At 55.4% G+C, this 22,997-nt stretch overlaps 3 protein-coding genes across 7 annotated transcripts; 1 reads left to right on the forward strand and 2 right to left on the reverse strand.

Moving 5' to 3' along the window:
* Positions 1–56: 56 nt before the first annotated feature.
* On the reverse strand, positions 57–7,579 carry FTSJ3 (FtsJ RNA 2'-O-methyltransferase 3). The gene is made up of 20 exons (XM_060081740.1): positions 7,308–7,579; positions 7,025–7,130; positions 6,171–6,217; positions 5,969–6,048; positions 5,451–5,550; positions 5,164–5,358; positions 4,968–5,083; positions 4,747–4,851; positions 4,559–4,659; positions 4,245–4,325; positions 4,019–4,153; positions 3,746–3,881; positions 2,382–2,563; positions 2,114–2,234; positions 1,769–2,031; positions 1,402–1,493; positions 1,210–1,309; positions 932–1,115; positions 753–847; positions 57–668 (listed from the first exon to the last, which is right to left on the reverse strand). The coding sequence occupies exons 1-20, from the start codon at positions 7,372–7,374 to the stop codon at positions 476–478; spliced, it is 2,499 nt and encodes an 832-aa protein (XP_059937723.1). The 5' UTR covers positions 7,375–7,579; the 3' UTR covers positions 57–475.
* Positions 7,580–7,864: 285 nt separating this feature from the next.
* PSMC5 (proteasome 26S subunit, ATPase 5) lies at positions 7,865–12,632 on the forward strand. Its single transcript, XM_060081747.1, has 12 exons — positions 7,865–7,958; positions 8,488–8,559; positions 10,186–10,255; positions 10,533–10,630; positions 10,799–10,855; positions 10,935–11,165; positions 11,452–11,578; positions 11,664–11,854; positions 11,955–12,053; positions 12,134–12,244; positions 12,337–12,423; positions 12,529–12,632. Exons 1-12 carry the CDS (start codon positions 7,935–7,937, stop codon positions 12,580–12,582), a joined length of 1,221 nt encoding a protein of 406 aa, XP_059937730.1. The 5' UTR covers positions 7,865–7,934; the 3' UTR covers positions 12,583–12,632.
* On the reverse strand, positions 8,905–22,940 carry SMARCD2 (SWI/SNF related, matrix associated, actin dependent regulator of chromatin, subfamily d, member 2). 5 transcript variants are annotated; one of them, XM_060081743.1, is made up of 13 exons: positions 22,421–22,940; positions 17,329–17,513; positions 17,087–17,129; positions 16,808–16,930; positions 15,902–16,057; positions 15,394–15,489; positions 15,150–15,251; positions 14,844–15,005; positions 14,581–14,678; positions 14,270–14,405; positions 13,992–14,114; positions 13,755–13,856; positions 8,905–9,742 (listed from the first exon to the last, which is right to left on the reverse strand). In XM_060081743.1, the coding sequence occupies exons 1-13, from the start codon at positions 22,634–22,636 to the stop codon at positions 9,737–9,739; spliced, it is 1,548 nt and encodes a 515-aa protein (XP_059937726.1). In that variant the 5' UTR covers positions 22,637–22,940; the 3' UTR covers positions 8,905–9,736. The 5 variants fall into 5 exon arrangements, with proteins under 5 accessions (XP_059937726.1, XP_059937725.1, XP_059937728.1 ...); XM_060081742.1 differs by lacking the exon at positions 8,905–9,742 and adding an exon at positions 12,686–13,628 and having other exon boundaries at positions 22,421–22,938; XM_060081745.1 differs by lacking the exons at positions 8,905–9,742; positions 22,421–22,940 and adding exons at positions 12,686–13,628; positions 22,222–22,327.
* Between the last annotated feature and the right edge of the window lie 57 nt (positions 22,941–22,997).

Raw genomic sequence — 22,997 nt, forward strand, 5'->3', positions numbered from 1 at the left:
AACACACAGATGTTTTTTGAGTTATCAAGTTACCAGGGACTAAACTGTCAGACATCTATCAATCAGTCATCCTGGTTTTATTCAGATGATAATGGGGGGAGACTTGAGAGGCCCACTTACCCGAGAACAGACTACAGTGAACGCCACTGCACCACTGAGCTTCGCCTTACGATCTAAAACTGGTGGGACTTCTCGCCCAGCACCCCACGTTCTTCACAGAAGGGTTGTGGGCTCTGACCGCACCGACAAGACATTTCAGCGGGGCTTTAGCGGGAGCCCTTTCTTCCAGCCAGGAACACGTCCCCCTCACTGCTCAGGGCCACTGCTCAGGGCCACGAGTTCAGGTACCTCAAATCTGTCTCTTCAGACGACTGCCGTGCAGGCGAGGGTGGGGCCGGTACGAAGGAGGCCAGGAGCCGCCCCGAGTCGCTCCTCGTCCTCGCACGGTCGGTCCCTCGGGTTCTGGTGGCTCTGCTCACTTCCGCTTGTGCTGCTTCTTCCGCTCCTTCCGTTGCTGTGCTCTTTGGTCCTTCTTCATTCTCGAGTCCACCACCTTGAAGTGACCTCTGACCCCAGCTGGCCGGCCCACCTTGCGGCCCACACCTTTTTTGGCTACAACATAGGTGACTTGGCGTTTCTCCTTTCCAAGCCGAGCTTTCTTATAGAGACTGTGAGTGGAAGACACAGGTTAGAGACTTTCCGCCACTCCTTCACCCCCGTGTACCTTTGTGGGTGACCCTCCTGCCCCTCACCTCCGAAGCTGTGCCACTTTCTCCCGTTCTGAGATGTCCACTGTGTTGACCACAGCTTCTGCCTTCTTCTTGGTTTGCTCCAGCTTCTTCAGCATCTGTGGGGAGGACCTCGGTCAGGGTGAGCTCTTTCCCTACCCCTGCCCCACCCACCCAGAATCTCAGGCAGCCCCGCTGCTTACCCTCCGTTTCTTCCTGGCCTTGGCCTCAGCCACTTTCTTGATGGGACGTGCATTGATTTCCCGCCAGCGTTTCCGGTAATGCTCCACCTCCTTCTTATCGATAGGCAGTTGTCGTATCCTGTGCTGCTTTTCCTCCTGCACAAACCAGTCTGGAAGCTCCCCCTCATCCTCATTAAACGTGTACCTTGGTGGAGAGGACACCAGTCCAGGCTTTCAAAGAAATCATTCCTCCCCTCTTCCTCACCCCACCCCTTCTCGGGACTTTCTGGCCCCCCTACCGGCTGAAGGAGTCATCTATGAGGTCCCTCTTGGCTTTTTTGGAAGAAGCAATAATAGCACCTAGAGCGAGGCCTTCAGGGTCCAGTATCCGAAGTTTCACTAGAGAGGGAGGGAAGAAGGAAGTCAAAGCTCAGTCCCCAACACTGACCCCTCCACGTTGCCTCCCACTCTACTAGGTGCAGAGCTCTCGCCTGGGTCCTTGATAGGCACGATCTCAAACCCAGCATCATCATCATCTGACTTAGGCCCACGGCTTCGCTTCTTCCTGTGGCGTGGTTTCCAGCTGTGGAAGGGAGGAGGCCCGTGCACGCGTGTCCCACCGTTACCACACCACTCAGGCCCGCTCCTACTCACCTCACCCCTGGTTCTTAATTAAAAATGCTCGGGGGAACTTCCAGAAATCTTGCCACCCAGGCGGTACTGCAGACGCTCAAATTAGAATCACCAGTATTTAAAGTTCTCCGTCTGCAGCCAGAGCTGCAAACCCCCAACTACAGAGGACTGGTTACAACCCCCGCGTCCTCTTCAGCTCTCCTCCCATCAGCTGCAACCACTCACCTCTCTCCACCCTCGCCGCTGCTGTCGCTGTCAGAACTGCCGTCTGTCTCTTCCCCGCCAGGGCCAGTGGCAGCCCCTGTCCCTGAAGGAGCCTCTGCCCTCTCAGGGGCCTCATCCTGGCCCGGGGGAGGTTTGTTCTCCGTCTTCACACTGGAAGGCGGTGGGGGCAGCTGCTGCCCCTTGCGACGGCTCTCGTACAACAGCTGGGCCTGACTGATCTCCAGGGCCTCGTCGGCATCATCCCCGATCCCACTGAAGCCATCCTGTGATGGGGGAAAATCGTCAGGCGCCCTTCGCCCAGGGAACGCCAGTCCCTGTCTGTCTTGGCCACCAGCCTCTGCTTACCTTTGAGAACCACAGGCTGGCCTGTTCTTCCTGCAGTAGTGCCTTTTCCCCCAATGGTACCAGCAATGGATTCTCCTCTTCTTCCTCCTCTTTACTATCGTGCACTTGAGCAAACCGTACACTGCAGACCCAAGGAAAGTGGGTGGGGGGTCAGTGCCCTGGAGGCCTTGCTGCCCGCACTCCCACTGGCAAGCCCTGCCACCAGCTCTGCTTCGGACTTGAGCTGAGGGTGCCCTGCAGACACCTCCCCACACACCCCACCCCTTACCACTTTTGGTCCTTTAGACTCTGAGGTTCTCTGACTCCTGCCAGCTCCTCTGGATCCAGGTCACTATCCAGAGATATATCCTCCTCCTCCTCAACATCTGATATGTAGATGTCGTCTCTTGGCAGGTCAGACAAAAACGTGTCTGCAGCACTCATGTCCCCCTGCGTTACCTCCTCTAACAACTGAGGTTTGACAGAGAAACAGAGGTCAAGGGCACTAACAAGGTACATACTGCTTTTTTCCTCCATGTTCATCACCTTAGTTTATCCTCGGCAACACTAGAAAACACACTGTGTCAAGTACATAATATCTCCTTTTACAGACAGGGAAGTGATAGCGTTAACCATTTAAAACATCCCACTCCAGGCCAGATCATTCAGCTGTCTCTTCTTCAGTGGTAGCAGAAATAGGTTTATGGAAAAGTACCCCATGGTCTAATTAGCGTCCGATTTTAAAATGTTCTAAAACACTGCTTTTTAAAAAATCACTTTCAAAAAATTACTTTCAGAAGGCACCTTATCACCAGAGAATAATATCTACAACACTTGTTTCCACTGAATAAAGGATCCCCGGCCATATACATCTAACAGGAAGCACTGCTTCACTAATAAACCAGCTGTCAGCTCCAAAATCTGTTTTCCTCATGGCAAGGATAGCTATATTTCTTGAATCACATACCAGGAATTACACCATCTTTTTTTTTATTCCTTCCAAAAATGCTAGTAGGTAGGTTCTATCATTTTCTTTTACAGATGAGGAAACTGAGGCAAAGAGCGCATAAGTTGCAGTCTGCCCCAGGACCACTGTGCTCTACTGCCCCTAAACAATACGACCTGGTTACTACCTTCCCACACAAGAGCCACGAAAGCTCGTTTTGTTTGTGATGCTGCTTTTACCAGGAAAAGCAGACTCTCCAGTATTCAGCAGAAAGCACCCTCCAGCAGCCTAGTGCAGCAAGGTGCTAACTTGGTCTCAGTGAACTGAAGAACGCTGTTCCCCTCTTGAGGGAAACCCTCCATCACACGTGCTCGTAACCCAGGCACCCTGGCTGCATCGCCTATAACCCGAGCTTCCTGCAACGAGGGCCTCTGGGTTCTGATATTCTAGTTCTACAAGGATAAATCTGCACCACACTCACAAATCTTCCTACTTTCATTATTTTAGGGGTGTGTTCTTTCCTGGCCTTTGAGACACAAGGCTCTAGTTTTTTTCCCAGTCTCCCCATATCAAGTCATTTACGGGTGAAGACAGCAACCACGAGCCATGATCTTTCAGCGCACTTACCAAAAAGACATCCAGTGCCCCACCTCCAAATACCCAAACAGATCCTCCGTTCCCTCAGTGGGCCCCAAACCCCGCCTCACCTGGTGACCCCGGATGGTGCGCAGGGAGAACATGCCAGTCTCCCCCTCGTCTGCAATGGAAACTCCGGGAAGATCCATCTTCAGCTCCACACGTTCCCGCTGCTTCCTCTGCTCGCGCAGCAGCTTCTTTTTCTTCCTGAGGGTATGGTTTGAGGAATTAAAGCTGCCCAACTCTGAAGATTCCCCATCCGTGCCTTCACCCCCTCTCCCCATCTTCACCCACCGAGGGACTCTGCCTTGGGGTTCCCCAAGCTCCTCCCCAGCTCCCCTCACCTCTTTAACTCCGCCATCTCCTGGGCCTTCATCTCTGCAAGGGTCCGATCCAGCTCCTCCTCCTCCGAGGGCTGCGGCCCCATCCCAGCTGCGGACTCCTCCTCTTCACCTTCCTCTTCCTCCCCTGAGCTGAGGCTGACAAAATAGTCGCAGGTGTTGGTTATTTTCCCAGATGCTTCCCCTCAACACCCAGTCAACAACTGCCCTGGTTTAGCTCCCTCCTCACCTGATGTCCATTGCCTTTGCTTGTTCTTTCAGTTTCTTGGCCACATACCGCCGAAGCTTCGTTCTCCAGTTCAGTAGGGACCTGCCCCAGAAATACCATTCCTGACCTTGCTGTCTCCCTTTTGTCCTCACCTCTTCATTTTGGGCCCATACCCCAAATTTCACGTTTGAGCCACAGAAGTCCGAAGGTTCAGGCCCCCACCCCTAACCTCTAACACAGCAGCATCCTGTTCCCAGAGATCCAGGGTCACGTCCTTCAAGGGCTTTCCCCTGCCTTCGGGGCTCAGGGCCCCTATGCCCACCCCCAGTGCGAACCTGAGCTCCTTACGCCCCAGCACTCTGATATCCTGACAGCAGGCCCGGATGTCCTCAGTGGTAGCTGGATGCCGTGCCAACTCTTCATCGTCTAGCGAGATCTGTTTGGGAGGAGGGAAAGGAGTCAGGGGAGATGTTCAGGCCATGTTTCTGGAGCTCCCTCGTACCCCTCGAGTCTGGGGACTCACTTCACTGGCTTTGGAGAGAAAGTCAACAGGGTTGGCAGCTCGGAGGAAGTCAGTGACTGAGGTTCGGTGATAGAGTGTGAGGTCACCCTCAGCGTAGCCTTCAGCCTTAGGAAGGGAAATAATGAAGCTTGAGCAGTTCCTTCTGGGGTGTCTGTAGGACTGACCAGGCCCAACCTCCCGAGTCCTAGGACCTGAGGGTGGCCCCCACTCGCCAAACACACCTTCGGCTTCTTCTTAGTCACCAATTCAGTAACAGTCTTGGCCTGAACTTCAACCTCCTTGAAGGCAAATCTGGGGTCAAAGAATTTACTGTCAACCTTGTCAGGAGCCAGGAATCCTAAGGTAACAGGATATATAAGAAAGTGTGCTTTGGCAGGTGGGAGACTAAATCAAGAGAACAAAGGAAGTTATGCCCACCCTGGCAGACTACAAAGATCTCTGCAGATTCATGACGAGAGGCTTGGGGCTTGGTGGCCTGGACACGGCGGAAGAGCTGCTGGAAGATCCATAGTAAGGGCTGATAGTCACGGGAACGGAAAACCTTTGTGATGAAGTAGCCACCACGGCCCAGAAAATCACAAGCCAAACGCAGAGCCATCAGGGTCAAATGGGCTGTGGGGGGGAGACAGTTAGCTGAGGACCTCTGCAGCCTGAGAGGGCATGCCCACCTCCACCCTCAGCTCCATGCCCCCCGATCCCGGCACCTTGTGAGTAAGCATCATGGACCCAGCTAGCCCCGACGTTGGGGGCCCCGTCATTGAGCACAACATCAACTTTCCAGGTTTTCAGCTCCTTCCTCAGGGCCTACAGAGAAGGAAAGAAACCACAGCAACAGAAATACAGAAATGGCTACGAATGGACCCCTTCATTCAGCCATCTGTTGAGTGCCCAGCACGGCCAAATCCTCTGCCATGGACAGGGGATACAACAATAGCAAAAATAACATGTTTGTTTTCATGGAGCTTACAGTCTACTAGTGAATTCACTGGAAAGGATTTCGCTGAAATCTCTGCACTTCCTCCAACTCCAAAGACCTCTTTCCTGAATAAATAAAGGCTGGGCAGACACGCAATATTATGGGCCTTATTATATAGACAACATGCAGGCACTTCTCAAGGCATGGTTAACAGGAAAAACGTGCCTTCAGGGGATCAGGGTGGGAAGAGAGATGAATGTGGATGTCTACATATAAAGGGAGCAGGAAAAGAAAGATTCCTATTACCTGCCTACAGCGTTCTGTTGTGATGTCCTCCTGGAGTGTCACCACATTGGGAAGAGGCTTGATTGGAACCAGATCCACTCCTAGAAGAAATTAGGGCAGAGTATTCCAAAAGGTTGTCTCAAGCAGGGAGAAAGGAAATGCAGAACACAGGGTCTCACACTCCCACCCCCTGGAACATCCAGGAGCACCACCTGTCACTCACCCACAATAAGGCTGGATACAGGCATAAACTTGGTGGCCACCTGCAGCCTATAAAAGAGAAGTAAAGATTAAAACACCCTGGACTGTCCCTTGCCCTCCCTCGGCAATGTGCTCTCTCATCCCCGGTGTTAGGGGCCCCTGCTAAGTGCAGTGGAAATGAGACAGGCTGGGACCTGGAACCCTTTGCTGCAATGCTTGCACCTGGACAAAACTCCTCGAGCAACAGAATACAAAGAAACTATAAGGGACTAAACACTGCATGCATACCCAGCTGGGGTGAATTATGGACAAAAAGACAAAAATTATGGACACACACACAAAAAAACACCCCCCCACTGTCACTTCTGAAGAGCTGGGAGCAAAAACAGGGTGTAGGCAGCAAGAGCAGAAGCAGGGCACTGCACATGCCCCCCAGCACTCAGCTCCACCAAAGGGGTGGGCAAACCACCTAAGCCGCCCCTCAGGCTGGACCCTCGGACACACCCCCACCTTCACGCTATATAAGGAACCAGCCAGCCCCCTCCTTGGGGAGCTGGCTAGCAAGGGAACCTGCTACTTGTTTTCGCTCCTCCCTGCTGCAGCAGGGGCCCCCCAAAAATCCTTGCCTGAATTTCTTGTCTGGCCTCTAGTCAATTTCTATTGATTGGGGAAAACCAAGAACCCCGGTCGGTATCAGCCAATCATATCATAAGTACACGGTCCAAATCTTTCCCCCTGCAGCTTACGTTCCGGGGAGTAGAGAAATTTGAGGTTGGTATTACTGTTTCCCTCCCACCCCAAATGCAACTCTCAATCATCCAAGGCTGGAATCCAGAATGCTTCCATAAGAAGCGTCAGGCGCCGGGTGTTACACACCATCCACCAGGTGCAGCGCACAGGTCCAGCAAGGCTCGGGCCTTCTGCAGAAATTGAAAGCGGCGATTCAGCTGGATCAGCTTAAAAGCAGAGCGGGAACGGTAACCTGGAGGCGGCGACAAAGTACTGTAGTAAGGCCCGTGAAGCGCTTTACCAGCGGGATTTCTGCGGCCTCACGACCCACCACCCTTTCTATGGAAGAAAAACTCAATATTCGGAAAGGGGGCGAACTGGCCAAGGTTGGTGGCGCGCCCGCTCGCAGACGGCGCGAACCCTGACTCACCCGTCTCCTTTGCCAAGTGATAGAACTTGTCTCGCCGGCTCTTCCCGACTTTGCCCTTTTTGCCCATGGTGGAACGTGGGAGCGTCACCCAATATGGAGAGAAAGCAGAAATTGGGACGTCTCTTTCCGGAGCGCTAGATTCCGCTCTTCGTTCCCCACTCGCCGCCGTAGACACACTTGGAGCCTCAGTCCACACTACTCACCGCCACCCAGCACCATTTATTTCCACCACCCCTGAAGCGGCACGTGTGGGCAGCAAACGTATTTCCGCTTCCGCTTGCGTCGCTCGCGTCCCCGGCTCCAAGTTTTCCGCCATTTTGAGCGTGGCCACAAAAATTTTGTCCCCAGGTTTTATAAGCTGGAAGCTGGCACCGGGAGAAATGGTTACTTTAACCAAAACCGAATTTCTAGAGAGTAATATTTAGGAGTTCTGCTAACCCTTTTCAAAGCTCCTGACCTCGCGTACCCCCGCCCCTCCCCTCATGGCCCCTGTTACTTATTACCGTCTGTCCTCACACCCCGCCCATTGACCCGGAACTGCTCTCTGCCTTGGTTTTCGGTCCCCAAGCCCCTGCTTCTGCGCCTGCGCGCCAAGGCGGCTCTGATGCCGGCCGCGGAAAAGGGAAGATGGCGCTTGACGGACCAGAGCAGGTATGGCGGCGGTGGTCGGGCGGGGACTGGGGCTGGATGCGAAACAGGTGTGATCCGAGGTGGGCAGCCGGCCGGGGCAAGAGGGTGGGGGGAGTCGGGGGTGGGTGGGCCAGTCTAGACTGGGCCCTACCTGGGACCGGATCTGCTGTGTCAGCGCCGCCCCCGGCGGGTCAAGGCAGGGCCGGGAGTGGAAGACCCGGTGGAAGCCGAGTGAGAGGAGCGGTGGGAGCGGGAACCCACCCTTCCGCGAGTCGGGGGACTCGGGGGACACGTCCTTCCTGCTGGCTCTTCCTGTAGTAATAACACCTCGGGTTTGTGTAGCGTTCCCGGGTGTGTCGTCTCTTGATCCTCCTGAAAGTCTTAAGAGGTAGGCACCGTTCTCATTCTGTTTTAGTTTAGTCACGGGGACATGGTTCCGAAGAGATGGAGTGAGGGATTAGAACCCAAATCTTAAATCTCCGAAATCCAAGCTGGAAGTAGCTTTATCCCTTGGATGTTTAACCTGTTACTAATTACACTGTGTCTTCAGATGGAGCTGGAAGAGGGGAAGGCAGGCAGTGGACTCCGCCAGTATTATCTGTCCAAGATTGAAGAACTCCAGGTGAGAACGGACTCCAAAGGTCCAGAGGGAGCTAGAAGGGGGATGAGGGATTGATGGAACGGATTTCTACAAGTCCATATAATTCCACTGGGGGCGCAGTGGAAGAAGTAACAAGCCAACGGTATAAAGTATATGAAGTTAACAGCCTCTTGTTCCTCTCAAGTCCCATCATTTTGAAGGTAGTATTCACAGTTCATTAAACATCTTTAAAAGTCAATTTTTTAAAAATTATTTATTTATTTATTTATTTATTTGCTGTACGCGGGCCTCTCACTGCTGTGGCCTCTCCCGTTGTGGAGCACAGGCTCCGGACGCGCAGGCTCAGCGGCCATGGCTCACGGGCCCAGCTGCTCCGCGGCATGTGGGATCTTCCCGGAGCAGGGCACGAACCCGTGTCCCCTGCATCGGCAGGCGGACTCTCAACCACTGCGCCACCAGGGAAGCCCTAAAAGTCAAATTTTAACGTAAAAGGTACCCCCAGCCAAAAGTCATTCTTCTTAGAAGAAGCGTGAATGAGAGGGTTTCTTACAAAAGAGAAGACATAGGATCAGAAGATGAGATTTATCAGAGGAAGGGTTGGGGCAGTGAAGACAGAACTGAGGAGTCTGGACACTGCTGATTCCGTAGGACTGAATGCAAAGGGACTGGACAACCCAGTGCTCTAGCCTAAACAGGGAGCAGGGACCATAGAAATAAGGAAAATAATGTCAGTTGGATGGAGGAGAGCCACAAGGAAAAATTCTGAACTCCAGGTACATTTGTAGGTATCATATTTGGTTTGTCACTTTTTTTTTAGAAGAGACTGTGATATATATATATTTCAAATTTATTTATTTTTATTTTTGGCTGTGTTGGGTCTTCATTGCTGCACGCGGGCTCTCTCTAGTTGCAGCGAGTGGGGCTACTCTTCGTTATGGTGCGCGGGCTTCTCATTGCGGTGGCTTCTCTTGTTGCGCAGCACGGGCTTCAGTAGTTGTGGCTCGCAGGCCCTAGAGCGCAGGCTCAGTAGTTGTGGTGCACAGGCTTAGCTGCTCCGCGGCATGTGGGATCCTCCCAGAGCAGGGCTCGAACCTGTGTCCCCTGCATTGGCAGGCGGATTCTTAACGACTGCGCCACCAAGGAAGTCCGGTTTGTCATTTTTGAAATGCATTATGTGTGCTTTCATTTGTTCCTCACGTTAGCCCTGAAAAGAGGCAGGATAGGTGATGCTTGCAGTTTGGTAACAGATCTAGACCTTTTACATAGCTTTCATTGGCTTTACCCAACTGTTAATTGCCAGCAATGGGGCTAGAACTTAGGCTTCTGACTCAGAGGTCTTCCCACTCTACCATGTTACCAGTCTGCAAGAAACTGACTGTGTAAGCCAGCTGTTAATTCTTCTCCAATACGGTTTGTTATTCCTGGACCAGTATTAGACAAGCAGCCTTTTTTTCCTGTGGTTGTCCTACACTCCAGAGGGACTCTTGGAGGACAGGATAGGGTCGTTAGAATCATATTGGAGAATCTGAATAGAGAATGCAGGTGCCTTGTGTTCCTTCCTCGCTTAGCTCATATCAGCCTATGAGGGTTTCGGCCAAGATCTTAACCGCCTACCGTTTTCCACCCTTTGCTTCTTGTCCTCCACAGCTGATTGTGAATGATAAGAGCCAGAATCTCCGGAGGCTGCAGGCACAGAGGAATGAGCTTAATGCAAAAGGTGAGGGGAAGCTGGGAAGGCTGTGTGTGGGCAGCTTGAAGTGAGTCTTCACATTGGTGCCTATTGCTTTTCCCAGTCCAAGGTGATGCTCTGTGTACATGCACATCTCTCTCCTGGGCCCCATCGTAATCTCCTTAAAGACATGAACTTTGACTCTTTTTTTTGAGGCCTTCCCTTCAAAACTTTACAGCGGTGCTTAGTTAATGCATGTTGAATCAAGTCATAGGTGGGGGACACCAAAGAATCTGGGTGGCCATTGTGTCTGTTTCGCATCTAGTTCGCCTGTTGCGGGAAGAGCTACAGCTGCTGCAGGAACAGGGCTCCTATGTGGGGGAAGTAGTCCGGGCCATGGATAAGAAGAAAGTGTTGGTTAAGGTAAAGGCAACATGACCCCAGGGACCAGCCCGTTGCCCACTGCATTCCCATACCTTTGTGTGTAGTGAGGACACTGTTCTTACGTTACTGTAAGACTCATGTGTCTTCCTGGGCGAGGTTGGTGATTTGGTGGCTGTCGGGGAAGGTCATGAGCCGTTGTTTCTCTAGGTACATCCTGAGGGCAAGTTTGTCGTAGACGTAGATAAGAACATCGACATCAATGATGTGAGTGCAGCTGGGGAGGTGGGAGGTGGGGGGTCAGCTCTCACCACACCACTTCCTGAACCTCTCTCTCCTCACCCAGGTGACACCCAATTGCCGGGTGGCTCTCAGAAATGACAGCTACACTCTGCACAAGATCCTGCCCAACAAGGTGGACCCACTGGTGTCACTGATGATGGTGGAGAAGGTGCCGGATTCAACTTACGAGATGATTGGTGGACTGGACAAGCAGATCAAGGAGATCAAAGAAGTGATTGAGCTGCCCGTTAAGCATCCTGAGCTCTTTGAAGCGCTGGGCATCGCGCAGCCCAAGGTGAGCAGGGCTTCTATGGGAGGAGCGTGCCGCTACTGTACATCTCCTGCCCCAGGCTGGATAGACTGGAGCCTGCTTACGCTGGCCCTCCCCATGCCGAGGGGCTGGGGGAGAGATGCTGCCGGGCCACCCAAGTGGTTTGGTTATAAGCTTCAGAAGGGACCTTGACATTCATTTTTCTATCTCTAGTATCTAATATGGGATCTAACACAGTGCACACACTCGGTAAATGTTCATTGAATGAAACATGGAGGCCAGCTTTTTGCCGAGTCCCGTTGTTCTCTAGGGAGTGCTGCTGTACGGACCCCCAGGCACTGGGAAGACACTGTTGGCCCGGGCTGTGGCTCATCATACAGACTGTACTTTCATTCGTGTCTCTGGCTCTGAATTGGTGCAGAAATTCATCGGGGAAGGTAACTGTGGCCAGAAACAAGAAAACTATAAGGCGGCGGGGGCTGGGGGGCCCATCAGCTTAACGCCAGCTTGGCCTCTGTGCAGGGGCAAGAATGGTGAGGGAACTGTTTGTCATGGCCCGAGAACACGCTCCATCTATCATCTTCATGGACGAAATCGACTCCATCGGCTCCTCCCGGCTGGAGGGAGGCTCCGGAGGGGACAGTGAAGTCCAGCGCACGATGCTGGAGCTGCTCAACCAGCTGGATGGCTTCGAGGCCACCAAGAACATCAAGGTGCAGTGGGGTCGGCTGTGGGAGGAGCCACGGGAAGGCCCCGGGTGAGGCTGCAGCCTCAGGAAGGGCTTAGCTGACGCCACCTGCTCTGTCTACTCAGGTCATCATGGCGACTAACAGGATTGACATCCTGGACTCAGCGCTGCTCCGCCCAGGGCGCATTGACAGAAAAATTGAATTCCCACCCCCCAATGAGGAGGTTTGTGATGGGCAGCGCTGGCAGCGGCTCTGGCTGCGAGGGCAGGCCGTGGGCTCAGGCTTTTCCTCTCCCATCGCTAGGCCCGGCTGGACATTTTGAAGATCCATTCTCGGAAAATGAACCTGACCCGGGGGATCAACCTGAGAAAAATTGCTGAGCTCATGCCCGGAGCATCAGGGGCTGAAGTGAAGGTAATTGGAGGGCCCGAGGAAATGGGGGCAGCGGCAGGAAGCTCCAGGTTCCAGGGCACAGCCTCAGCGCCTGTCTTCCTTTCCCTGCTCAGGGCGTGTGCACTGAAGCCGGCATGTACGCACTGCGGGAGCGGCGAGTCCACGTCACCCAGGAGGACTTCGAGATGGCAGTAGCCAAGGTACAGGCCTCTGTCTTTCCGCCTTTGCTGATGGTGGCTCTGGAGCAGTGGGGATGGGGCACGTGTTCACCCAGTCTCTAACTTAAATGCTCTCTCTCTGTCCAGGTCATGCAAAAGGACAGTGAGAAAAACATGTCCATCAAGAAGCTATGGAAGTGAGGCGGATGTCCTTTGTGTGGGTCCCTCAAATAAAGCTCTGCAGGACAAGACCTTGAGAACTTGAGTCTGTTAATGAGTGGCCGCACTGTTCAGTCACCAGGTCTGGGCACCACCAATAAACAAAGATTTATTTGGAAATTTCCAAACCTGCCAGAAGTGGCACTTGCCAAGCCTTAGGCCCACCCTCCTTACCAAGCTCCAAAGGACAACAACGGTCCTTGCCATCTCTCCCCAGCACCTACCCCTGCTCACACACACCCATGCCTCAGGCCACGCCAGAGAACTAGTGTGCCCTCCCTCTAGGAGGCGTTACCCCTGGGCCCAAGAGCTGGGGTGGCAGCCCTCTGGCCTCTCAGGAGATGATGGCGGCCAGAGCCGCTTGCATAGATTGAGAAAAGAAAATAAGGAAGGAGACACCAAGTAGGGCTCCCTGAAAACCCCAGCTACCCCTGTACAAAAAAAAGTGGCTCCCGCATAGAAAAACCTGCTCCACAAATAGTGCAAATACCCAAGAAAGGAAAAAAAACCAGCAGCAAGGCTGGGCTGGTAGGAATGGCAAAGAACTTTGGTTTGGAAAGGCTAGGAAGAGTGTGAGCTGTGCCCCTCTTCCTCGCCCAGCTCCCCAGAGCCAGCGCTGACACTCGCCCCAAGGGGGTCTGTAAACAAGCGAAGCCACAGGGGCCTTTGGTTCTGAAAGGTCTCAGCTACCAGGTCAGAGCACAGCCTCCAGGTCCTACTTGGGCCTGCCTGCAGGGGGCAGAGGAGGCCTCTGCTGTGAATCCAATTAAAGCCTACGTGTAAGTAAGAAGGCTTTGGGACCAAGCAACAAGGAATCCTATCACTACACTTACGAAACTAAAGCTGGGGAGCAGAGGGTGACAGGAGACACCCCCCCCTTATCCTACATGTCTCTGCCCCAGAGGGCGGTCCCCTTCCAGGCTGAGGAGGGGGTGGCTCCAGGGCTGGGAAGAAAGGAAGGGATCCCTGAGCAGTTAGGTCAGGCGGATTCCCAGCACCTGTTCCAGTTCCTGCCTTCGCTGCTGCACCTGGAGGAGGGAGAGACGGGCGGCTCAGGCCTGTCTGCCCGCCCGCGCTTGTGAGCGGCTCGCCCTCCCCTCTGGTGTGCAGTCCCGCTCAACCACAGGCGGGCAGATGGGGCGCAGCCGCCTCACCTTGGCAAAGATGTGCCTCCCCACTGCTTCCTGGGCCCAGGGCTGGTGGTAGAAAGCAGCTCGTCTCTCCTCCTCAGGATTCCCAATCACATCAGTGATGATCTGCAAAGAGCCAGGAGGAAAGCTGAACATGGTTCCCACCCCTGACCTATCTGCCCCTGGAACCGGAAGAATAGTGATGGGGGCACAACCACCCAGAGCTTAACATGGGATCAACCTCAGGAAAAAGGAGCACACCTTGAGGTCCCGGCGCTGGGAACGGAGCCATTCCTGGATGAAGTCCTGGGGGTCAGTGCTAAAACTGAGCATGAAATCCCTCTGGGTCTTCAGCTGGTTGATGGACTCAATGGTCTCATGGATCTGGGAAAAGGGGTACATGTGTCAGACTGGCTGTTTCCAGCCCTAACCCCAAAGGGCTCAGATCCCATCCCAAGGTGCCACATGTATGGAAGTGCCCGAGAGCCTGCCTGGCCTCACTGTGGGCCCCAGAGGAGGCTGTGAGAGTAGGGGCCCACCTTGACATCAAGAGAGGCAATCTCCTGCTGATTGGTGGTGGAGGCCAGAAAATTGCTCATCTGGGCCTTGAGTGGGTCATCCACCTCCACATCAATGTCGTAACAGGCTGTCTTCTTCTGGTCGTTAGGGTCCACGCTACACACAGCACAGGGGAGGGAAAGCGTAAGCACACAGCTCCACCCCACCCACCTGGGCCAAACTGCACACGCTCGGGGAGCAGGAAACCAAACCTGCTGCTCCTCTCTGGCTTTAATTCCAGCCCAAGGTAAACTGCTCTTAGAGGAGCCTTCCTCCCCCTCTTCCCATTTACCTAATGACATGGTTGATGACAATGGGGTCTGGATGCTGCAGCAACCCGGCTAGCTTCATGGGAATCTCAGAGAAACGGAGTCGGCCACAGCTGAAGATCTAGAGAGAGCACCAGAGGGTTGGTGATGCCTTTGTGGGCACACGGGGAAGTGGACCATCCCAGGGGCAGTGTGAAGAACGTGGTTGAGAACCAGCCCAGTGGGGCTCTGGAACCGCAGGCAAGATGGGCTGCGAGACTAGAGTGGGGACGGTGTCCCAGCTAACCTGGCGGAAGTACCGGTTGCAGTTGATGTACTCCCGCTCGTGGCCGTCCTGCAGCTGGTTGTGTTTGATGTACAGCCACAGGGCCTGCATGATGGCAGCCCTCGTCTGTGTGTGCACCCCCAGCAGCCTCGCCAGTCGAGGGTCCAACTTGTACTGGGGAGGCTGGGATGGACAGAGGGGAGTCAGAGGAGGGGTTCTTGTGAAAAAAAAGAATAGGACAGGGACAGGCTTTACAATAGGGACCTGCCCCGATGCCCCAGAAGAGAGTCCCTGTGACCCCAAACATGGCCCCAGGGCACTTGTCACCTGATGATCCAGCATGAGCAGGAGGGTGCACTTGACGTTGAGGTCTCCGGGCCGTTTCACCTGGAAGCCATCTGTCTCCTGGGTGGTGGGCATCCGGTGCCACTGGCAGGGGGGAGGGGAGCAAAGCTCATCACCCAGGGGGTGGGCATGAACATACACACATGGCCCTGCAAGGGGACTAAGGCCATTTCTCTGGCCACCTGGCACGTCACCCTGTGTTCCTGAACCCCAGGCCCACTCTCACCTCCACCAGGTGGTTGTCAGGCCCGTACAGTTCCTTGTCCAGCTCAATGACGAGGCTCTTAAAGAATGAAGAAAACTTCCTCTTCTGTTTACTAGGCTGGGGATGCAAAGGGGTGTGAGATAGGGGTGCTGCTGAGTGCTCAAGCCTAAGCTATACTAAGCCCAAACAGAGGAATATTGTTTCAGCCCTGAAGCTCAGGGTACTGAAGATTCTTGGGCCCTGAAGGAAGCGGGGAAATGTGAGAGACCTGAGACAGGGAAGGGGCTCTATGCAGCCCCACTGGCAGCCAATTAGAAAGGGGCACCCCTTCCTCAGGACACTTTACTGCCATCTGCAGGAAAACTGTTGTAATAACCATACAAACCTCCCACCTCGTACTGGCTCAGAGCTGTGCAAAGCATGAACTATGAGCAGTGCCCTCTCCCTCATGCAGGACGTCCCCGGAAGTGCCCAAGTGTCTGGCCCACACAGGCCACCTCCCTTCCAGACACCTCCTTCCCCAACTCACATCATCCAGCAGTTTTCCCTCTACTCGGAGTTCCCAGGAAGCCACCTTGTCCCCTGCGGGGTTTCCCCCAGGGGTCCCTGCGGTTCCTGCACTATCACCTTCTGCCTTGCTGGGACTGAACGTATTAGAAATATAGATCCGCAGCTTTCGTTTTTGCTAAAGAGAGAAAGACGACCGGTTAGCTAGAGGGTGACCAGTGTGTTGGAAAACACTGCTACCCAATCTTCCCGTCTGAACTCATTCAACATCAATACAGAGCAGTGTCTGTGGGCCAGGCCCCTGGTTAGGCACTGGGAATCAGGAGAGGAAATTTCAGTCCTGGCCTTCAAAGAACTCACAATTTCACAGGGGAGACAGATGCACTACCAACAGTTCCAACACAGGGGGATCAGTGGTGTGACAGAGGTACATAGGGGGTGCTATCAGGCAAACCAGAAGCCTCTGGCTCATATTTTAAATGAAATGATGGTCCCAGAATATCATCTCCTGGAAAACCTTCACCATTCAAGAGGCTGTTCTAGATACAGCTTCTCTAGGGATGGGGAAGAAGACAGGAACTATCCTCATCTACCCTGTAGTTTCGCCTTTCAAACTTCTGACCACAATCTACAATATTTACATTTTAAATCATGATCCAGGATCTGCACAAATAAATACATGAAATAAAAATGTCGTTAAGTCCTTTACTACTGTGAAGAATTATTTTAATTTCTACTATGTTATATTTCATTAAGAACGTGCTGGCCCCACCACACTAAATGGAGTTCATGCTCAACAGGCTGTATCCTACAATGTGAAAAATCCTGCTCTAGCCCATCACAGACCCTCGCTTGACCCCTGGAAAACAAGGCCAGGGAGAGGCAGAGAAGCCTGGCAAGGCCCAGAAGTAGCCGGGGCTGCACACACCGTCAGAGGCTTTTTGATGGCCTCCTGGATCTCCATCCGCTTTCGAGCAATGGTCTGGTCCAGCTTCCGCTCAAAAGCCAAGAGATCCATGTACGCCTGAGACTCTGGGACAAGCTCCCGAATCTGGAGGAAGGGAGAAGGGGTTCATCAGCTTGTTTCAGCTGCAGCTCTGGCTCCTTCCTCCATTTCTCCCTCACCCCAGGGTTAGGGGAGACTGACTCCACCCCCAGCCAACCAGCCCTTGGGTGAGCCTCCTAGGCCCCCTCCCAACATACTCACTCGCTGAGGTAGAACTTTATCTGCCATCTTCCTCCTCTTTAACCTGGGAGGACAGAAACCCACTTAAGAGGTCAATGGTCAACGTACCTCCCCCACCCGCCATCTACCTCTCCAGTCCCCAGGACCTTCCCCCAGGAGACCTGGGAGTCTTCCTCAATCATCGAAGCTCTTAGGACAGAAGGAAACCGACTGTTACCACTAGAGCTGCGCTAGATGGGGTGGGAGAAACAGGATGGTCTTACCCCCGGCGCTGGGCAGGCATCGGGGGCTGGGCCTGGGGCACAAGCAGGCGTTTTCGGAATGGGTCCATCATGGTGGGTGGCATGCCAGGTCGAAGTGGAGCAGCTGGGCCAAATGGGGAGCCGGCAGGGGGTCCCACCTGCAAGCCAGCCATGGGCATCCGGCTCCCTGGTGACATGCCAGGCCTCTGGGGGAAGTGAGCCAACGGAGATGCACAGGTCAGCGGTGGGGCCCTCTGGGGCCCATAACCCATTCCCTCCATCCCTCTGCTCAGCCAGGTCCAGCCCTGAGCAGCACACAGCAGAGCCCGCGGAGCCTGGGCAGGAGTGCCAAGAACAAAGAGGAGCAGGCGCCTGAGAGCAGAAGTGTAAACCACACCTGCCCCGCCCCCTTCAGCCTCCCTGGCAGCCGTGCCAGCGAATGAGGCCTGCAGAGCCCAGGGGTGGGAGGAGAATCCTGCCTGCAGAGAGAAGGGCCTGGGGGAGTTCTTCAGGGCCCATCGCCACTTCCAGCCACCTTCCGGCCCTAGCACACTATGCCCCTGCTCCCTGGGACCAGCCAGCTCCAAGGCACTCCTGAGGCTCTCAGATGGTGCCACCAAGGACTCCCATCCTCTCCTTCCCCCAACTTGAGGGAGAAGCCTGGGGGCAGTATCGTGGCCAGGTGGCTGGGTGCAGTGTGAGAGGAGCAGGCTGACAGTCACAGCCGCAACACCCATCCCGTCGCCAGCCTGGTGGTGTGACTAAGAGGAGAAAGGCAGTCCAACAGGCTGGCGAGCCCATCAGGCAGTGGAAGCCCAGGTGAGCAAGCCGCAGTGGGATGGCGTGGAGCCTGTCCCAGCCGGTGGGGGGCCTCAGGCGGAGTACAGAGACCATCTGGCCGCCATATGGCCCCTACTCACAACCCACAACTGGACCCTTCTCTCACCTCCCCACTGCCCAGCCCCCAAACCCTTTGCCAGGAGACCCTGAAGGGGAAGCCGTGGCTCCTGCGGGAGAGAGAGCAGCTGGCACCTGGCCTCTGCGCGTGGTCCACGCACCGCCGGGTGGCTAGGGCTGGCTTGGCAATTCCAAGCTGGAGAAGGGAGATAAGATTATCAGGGGATGCAAGGATCGAAGTCTTAGGATCAGCAGAGGAATCTGAATGAGAGGTGGCTTCTTTAGAAGCCTGCAGAAGGATTTCCCACCGAGGTCAGGCTCCCCAGCATCTCTGTGGAGCCCCTCGGGGAGTAACCCCCGCCCCTTCCCCGAGGCTGCTGCCTGCAAGGCCTGTTTGGCAGCTCTGCCTGTACACACTGTCCCTGGCAGCTTCACAGGGCTGGCCCCAGGGCCCAGGTTATGCAACCGCCAGGACCAGCCAACCAAGCCAGGCTGGGTGGGGACTCGCACCAAATCAAAGGACCCCCGCCCCCCCAGCACCGGGAGATTCCTGCTCCACCTCTTCAACCAGCACTCAACCTATGTTCTCTCCAAGGAGGGTCAGATTCTTGACCAGATGCAGAGACGGACAGAAACATGACCCGGTTGGGGGGAAGGGGAAAGGAGTGGGGCGTGAAGGAAGCGTTTGGGAGGATGGAGTTCAACGTGGGGGGCTCTGTCTGGGACCTCTGGAGTCCTGCCACAAGTCTCTCCTCATCAGGAAGGGAGTCATCGGAGCTGCTGAGAGGCAGACAGCCTGCTTCTCTGCCTTAATGAGCCACAGCTAGAGATGACAGAAAAAACTCAGGGTGGCCACAGCTGAGAGCCCAGCCCCACGCACCCTAGATTCGAGTTTTTCCCACCAGCGCCCGAGCTGAAGGGGAGGAACAAGTGAGGCGGGGGCCTGCAGAGTGGGAGCCGGGGCCTCTTCACTAGGGCACCCACAAAACCTCCTGAGCAACACCCACCCCGCTGAGGCAGGTGCTCCCGGAACAGGAAGTCCCCAGACCAGGCGGCACAGGCAGGGCCTGGAAGAGGCCCCTCCCAGACGCTGCTCCAGACTCTTCCCGGGCGAGAGCCCCCAGCTTGCCCAGGGCCCCAGGCTTCTCCCGAGGGGGAAGGGGCCCAGGGAAAGGCTGCTTACAGTTCATGAAGTCCCAGCTCGGCCTGGCCAAGCTCCACACCTGGGCTCTGAAGCACCAGTAACTCCTCCTCTTCTAAAAAAACAACCCAAGAGTTAAAGAAAAGAACAGAGCCCCGAACGCTTGGGCTCCCTGAGCCCCTTCCTGCAGCAGGGCTAGCTAGGGAGGCCTGGCTCAGTGCCCTGAGCCTCAGGAGCGGGCAGTAACTTCCTCTCCCTCAGCCCGGCAGCAGCCCACGTCCTCAGCTGGACTCTGGCTCCACCACCGGGGACAGCAGGGGCGGGAGGCCAGGCCTGATGCTGCGCCTCCAGAGAGCACGCTCGCCCGGCTCAACGCCTGGGGCCCTGGGGCTCCTGGTGGCTGGGCCTAAGGACCGAGGAGAAGAGCATATACCCCTGCATACATGGAAAATATCCTCAACTCTCCGGCGTGAACCCAGCACTCTGTATTTTTTGGGGTTTTTTTTTCATTTTTTGTTTTCTTTAATCTCCTTAGTAGACTGTGACACTGTAAGAAGGTGGGTCGGCGCTTCCCTTGTATCAGTAGGCTCCCCTATTCACCCCACTTGGGCCTGAGAGCCTTGCCCCTCCGGCTCACCGCAGGCACCCCAATAGAGATGCACCCCCGCTCCTCAGATCTCAGATCCCTTCTCCCGGAAGTCACATAACTGGACTTGGAAAGAGGCCAAGCAGGATCCTCCTCAAACTCAGCCAAAGTGAACCATCCCCGCCCCTGGCACCTACCTCTACTGCTGGCCCCCCCAACCCCGGCCCCAGGGAGAGGAGGAGGAGACCCTGAGCAGCTGGATGGCAAGCAGAGGCTCAGCGCCTTCCACTCCTAGAAGGCTGGGCTACCCAGCCAGCCAGCTCAGCCTTGCCACCGGCCCAAGGCCACTCCCTACAAATCACTGTGGAATCCATCCTCTCAGGGGCTTTCCCCAGGCCATATTTCCCATGGGCTGCAAGCTGAGGAAACTAGAGAGGCTCCTAACGGGTCCTTAGATCCTTCCCAGGCCAATGGCCCACAGGGAGGCTACTCAGCTAACTCACCCAAGAGCCAGAATGACAGATGCAGGGATCCCTCAGTGACACCCTGGGCCCATGAATCCCCAAGGGGGAGAGCAAGATGGGAAAGATGAATCCCAGCTGGAGTCTTTGGGACCAGATCTGTCCCTGTCAATATTCAGACCTTGGTTTTCTTTACAGGGAGGACGGAGAATGAGGGGTAAGAGGGAAAAATCACTGCCCCCAAATGAAGCATCTCTTTACAAAGTGAGGGCCCAGGGCTCCTGGGGGGATATGTGTACCCTACTCTATGAGGATCCATTTGGGGGACCTCTACCTGGGCACGTGAGGTAGAGGAGACATGAAAATCTCCCAGCTGCCCTGAGAAATTAGCAAGAAGCCAGTGTCAAATGCTGGGGCACACGGATTGGGATATGGCATTGTTAGAACCTAAAAATGGGGGGGGGCCTTCCCTGGTGGCGCAGTGGTTGGGAGTCCGCCTGCCGATGCAGGAAACACGGGTTCGTGCCCCAGTCCGGGAAGATCCCACATGCCGTGGAGTGGCTGGGCCCGTGAGCCATGGTCGCTGAGCCTGCGCATCCGGAGCCTGTGCTCCGCAACGGGAGAGGCCACAACAGTGAGAGGCCCGCGTACCGCAAAAAAAAAAAAAAAAAAAAAAAAAAAAGGGCGGGGGGGGAACTTCCCTGGTGGCGCAGTGATTGGGAATCCGCCTGCCAATGCAAGGGACATGGGTTCGAGCCCTGGTCCGGGAGGATCCCACATGCCGCGGAGCAACTAAGCCCGTGCACCACAACTACTGAGCCCGCGTGCCACAACTACTGAAGCCTGCACTAGAGCCCACGCTCTGCAACGAGAAGCCAACTCAGTGAGAAGCCCGCGCACCGCAACGAAGAGTATACCCCGCTCGCCACTAGAGAAAGCCTGCAAGCAGCAATAAAGACGCAACGCAGCCAAAAAAAAAAAAAAAAGTGGAGAGGGTGGCGGGAAAAAGGATGGGCGCAATTCCCAAGCATTCTGGGGGCGACCAGAAACAATGAACTTGGGGACTGATAAGCCCCGCCCCCTCAGTGTCAGGCTGAGTTCCTCACACACTGACCCCAAGGACGGAGTCTCTGCCTCTCAATGGCCTTTGAAGCTGCAACCCGAGAAGCCCCTCTGCAAAACCAAAAAAGACAGAACCCTTTGAAGCAACTCTCTGCAGGCTCCTCCAGCCGCAGACCAGCGGTGCTCAGTGGAGACTCTCTGCTCCTCAAGACTGATCAACTCCTGGACACTATGACACCAGGCAGAAAGCCATAAAGAAAGTCTGTCCAGAATGGACTGGGCTTTCCTCCTTCCTCAGGCTTGTCCACCACCCTCTCTGGTCTAACCCAGAGTTATGCCTGTGTGAAGGCCCCTGGGCCTGACCCAGGAGTAGACTACCCCTGCACAGGCTGGAATCCCTTATCTTCTGCCTCCGGTGGCCGTGGGAAGCCAGGCCCTTCTTCCTCCTCCTTAGCAGCTGGGAGCCATCTCAGACACGCTAGAACTCTGCCAGTTCCCAAGTAGAAAAAAAAACAGAGCAGACTTGGAGTAGGACCAAGACCAATGCAGGGTAACCTTCTTTCTCAGTAAGGGTCTTTTCCAAAACTTTCTCATCACTTCCCAGGACCGCTTACCCGATAATCTACACTAGATTTCTCATCCCACCCGCCCACAACTCACTAGCTCCAACAACGCCTCCATCTCTCAGTTGCTCAGAATCCCTGTTCTAAGGAAGAACCCCGACCCTCCCAACTGCTTCAAACCCTACACCCCAGAGTAGCTCTTACCTTCTCCCCCAACTCCTCCACCACCACCTAGCCGAGCCCGAGGGTCCCTGGCCTTGCCCCACACCGTGCCCCGTGAAATCCGCATGCAGAGCCCCCGTGCCATCTGTCCAGGAGGCTGCCCCAGGGCCCTCACTCGAGGCCCCCTTCGCCGCCGCCCCAGGCGTGCTAGCGGCGCCGCCCGCCCATCCGCCCTCCTCACCTGGAACTGCGCCGCAGGGCCCGCGGGGCCCATGGGGCGGAAGGCGGCGGCCCCAGGGCCCCCCACGCCTCCAGCCGGCCCGGGCCCCCTGAGCGCCGGTCCGGGCAGCATGCCGGATCCTGCTGGCGGAGGCGGAGCTCCCAGGGCCGCGGCAACGGCGCCGCCGCCAGGGCTCAGCGGGGGCAGCGGGAACCCGCCCGCGCCACGGCCCGACATCTCTCCGTCCCGTCCGGCGGTGTCTCGATCCGGACTCCGGGCTTCGCGCTGAGTTCACTCCGCGCTCCGTGCTCCGGGACTTTCCGCTCTAAATTCCGGGTTCTAGGGTTTGTTGATCCGGATTCCGGGATTTCCTAATCCAAGTTCGCGAGTTCCTCACAAACCCAGTTTGGGGCAGGGCCGATCCTGATTCCGGTCCTGCCCGGAAAATTCCGGATCCGGGATGTGCTACGGGCCCGCTTACCTCCCCCTGCCTCCGGAGGTTTGGCCGCCAGTGTCCAGTTACGCAGAGGCGGCAACTAACCCCCTGCCCCGCCTAATCCAGCCCAGCACTAAGCCCCGCCTATACCCAGCCGCCCAG

The sequence above is a fragment of the Mesoplodon densirostris genome, chromosome 18 (genome assembly GCF_025265405.1).
Source record: "Mesoplodon densirostris isolate mMesDen1 chromosome 18, mMesDen1 primary haplotype, whole genome shotgun sequence".
In the NCBI taxonomy this organism is placed as follows: Eukaryota; Metazoa; Chordata; class Mammalia; order Artiodactyla; family Ziphiidae; genus Mesoplodon; species Mesoplodon densirostris.

Bases quoted from the DNA above. Each gene is read 5' to 3' on its own strand.
- PSMC5 (XM_060081747.1), top strand. From the start codon at position 7,935: ATGGCGCTTGACGGACCAGAGCAG. The intron at 11,166-11,451 runs GTGAGCAGGGCT...GTTGTTCTCTAG, and splicing joins TGGGCATCGCGCAGCCCAAG to GGAGTGCTGCTGTACGGACC. The intron at 11,579-11,663 runs GTAACTGTGGCC...GCCTCTGTGCAG, and splicing joins GCAGAAATTCATCGGGGAAG to GGGCAAGAATGGTGAGGGAA.
- FTSJ3 (XM_060081740.1), bottom strand. From the start codon at position 7,374: ATGGGCAAAAAGGGCAAAGTCGGGAAGAGCCGGCGAGACAAGTTCTAT. The intron at 1,494-1,768 runs GTGAGTGGTTGC...TCCCTTCCACAG, and splicing joins AGCGGCGAGGGTGGAGAGAG to CTGGAAACCACGCCACAGGA. The intron at 1,310-1,401 runs GCGAGAGCTCTG...CTCCCTCTCTAG, and splicing joins CGTGCCTATCAAGGACCCAG to TGAAACTTCGGATACTGGAC.
- SMARCD2 (XM_060081741.1), bottom strand. From the start codon at position 18,044: ATGGGTGTTGCGGCTGTGACTGTCAGCCTGCTCCTCTCACACTGCACC. The intron at 16,058-16,807 runs GTGTGTGCAGCC...TTCTCTCTTTAG, and splicing joins CCATCAAAAAGCCTCTGACG to CAAAAACGAAAGCTGCGGAT. The intron at 14,406-14,580 runs GTAAATGGGAAG...TGCTGTGTGTAG, and splicing joins GTCATCAACCATGTCATTAG to CGTGGACCCTAACGACCAGA.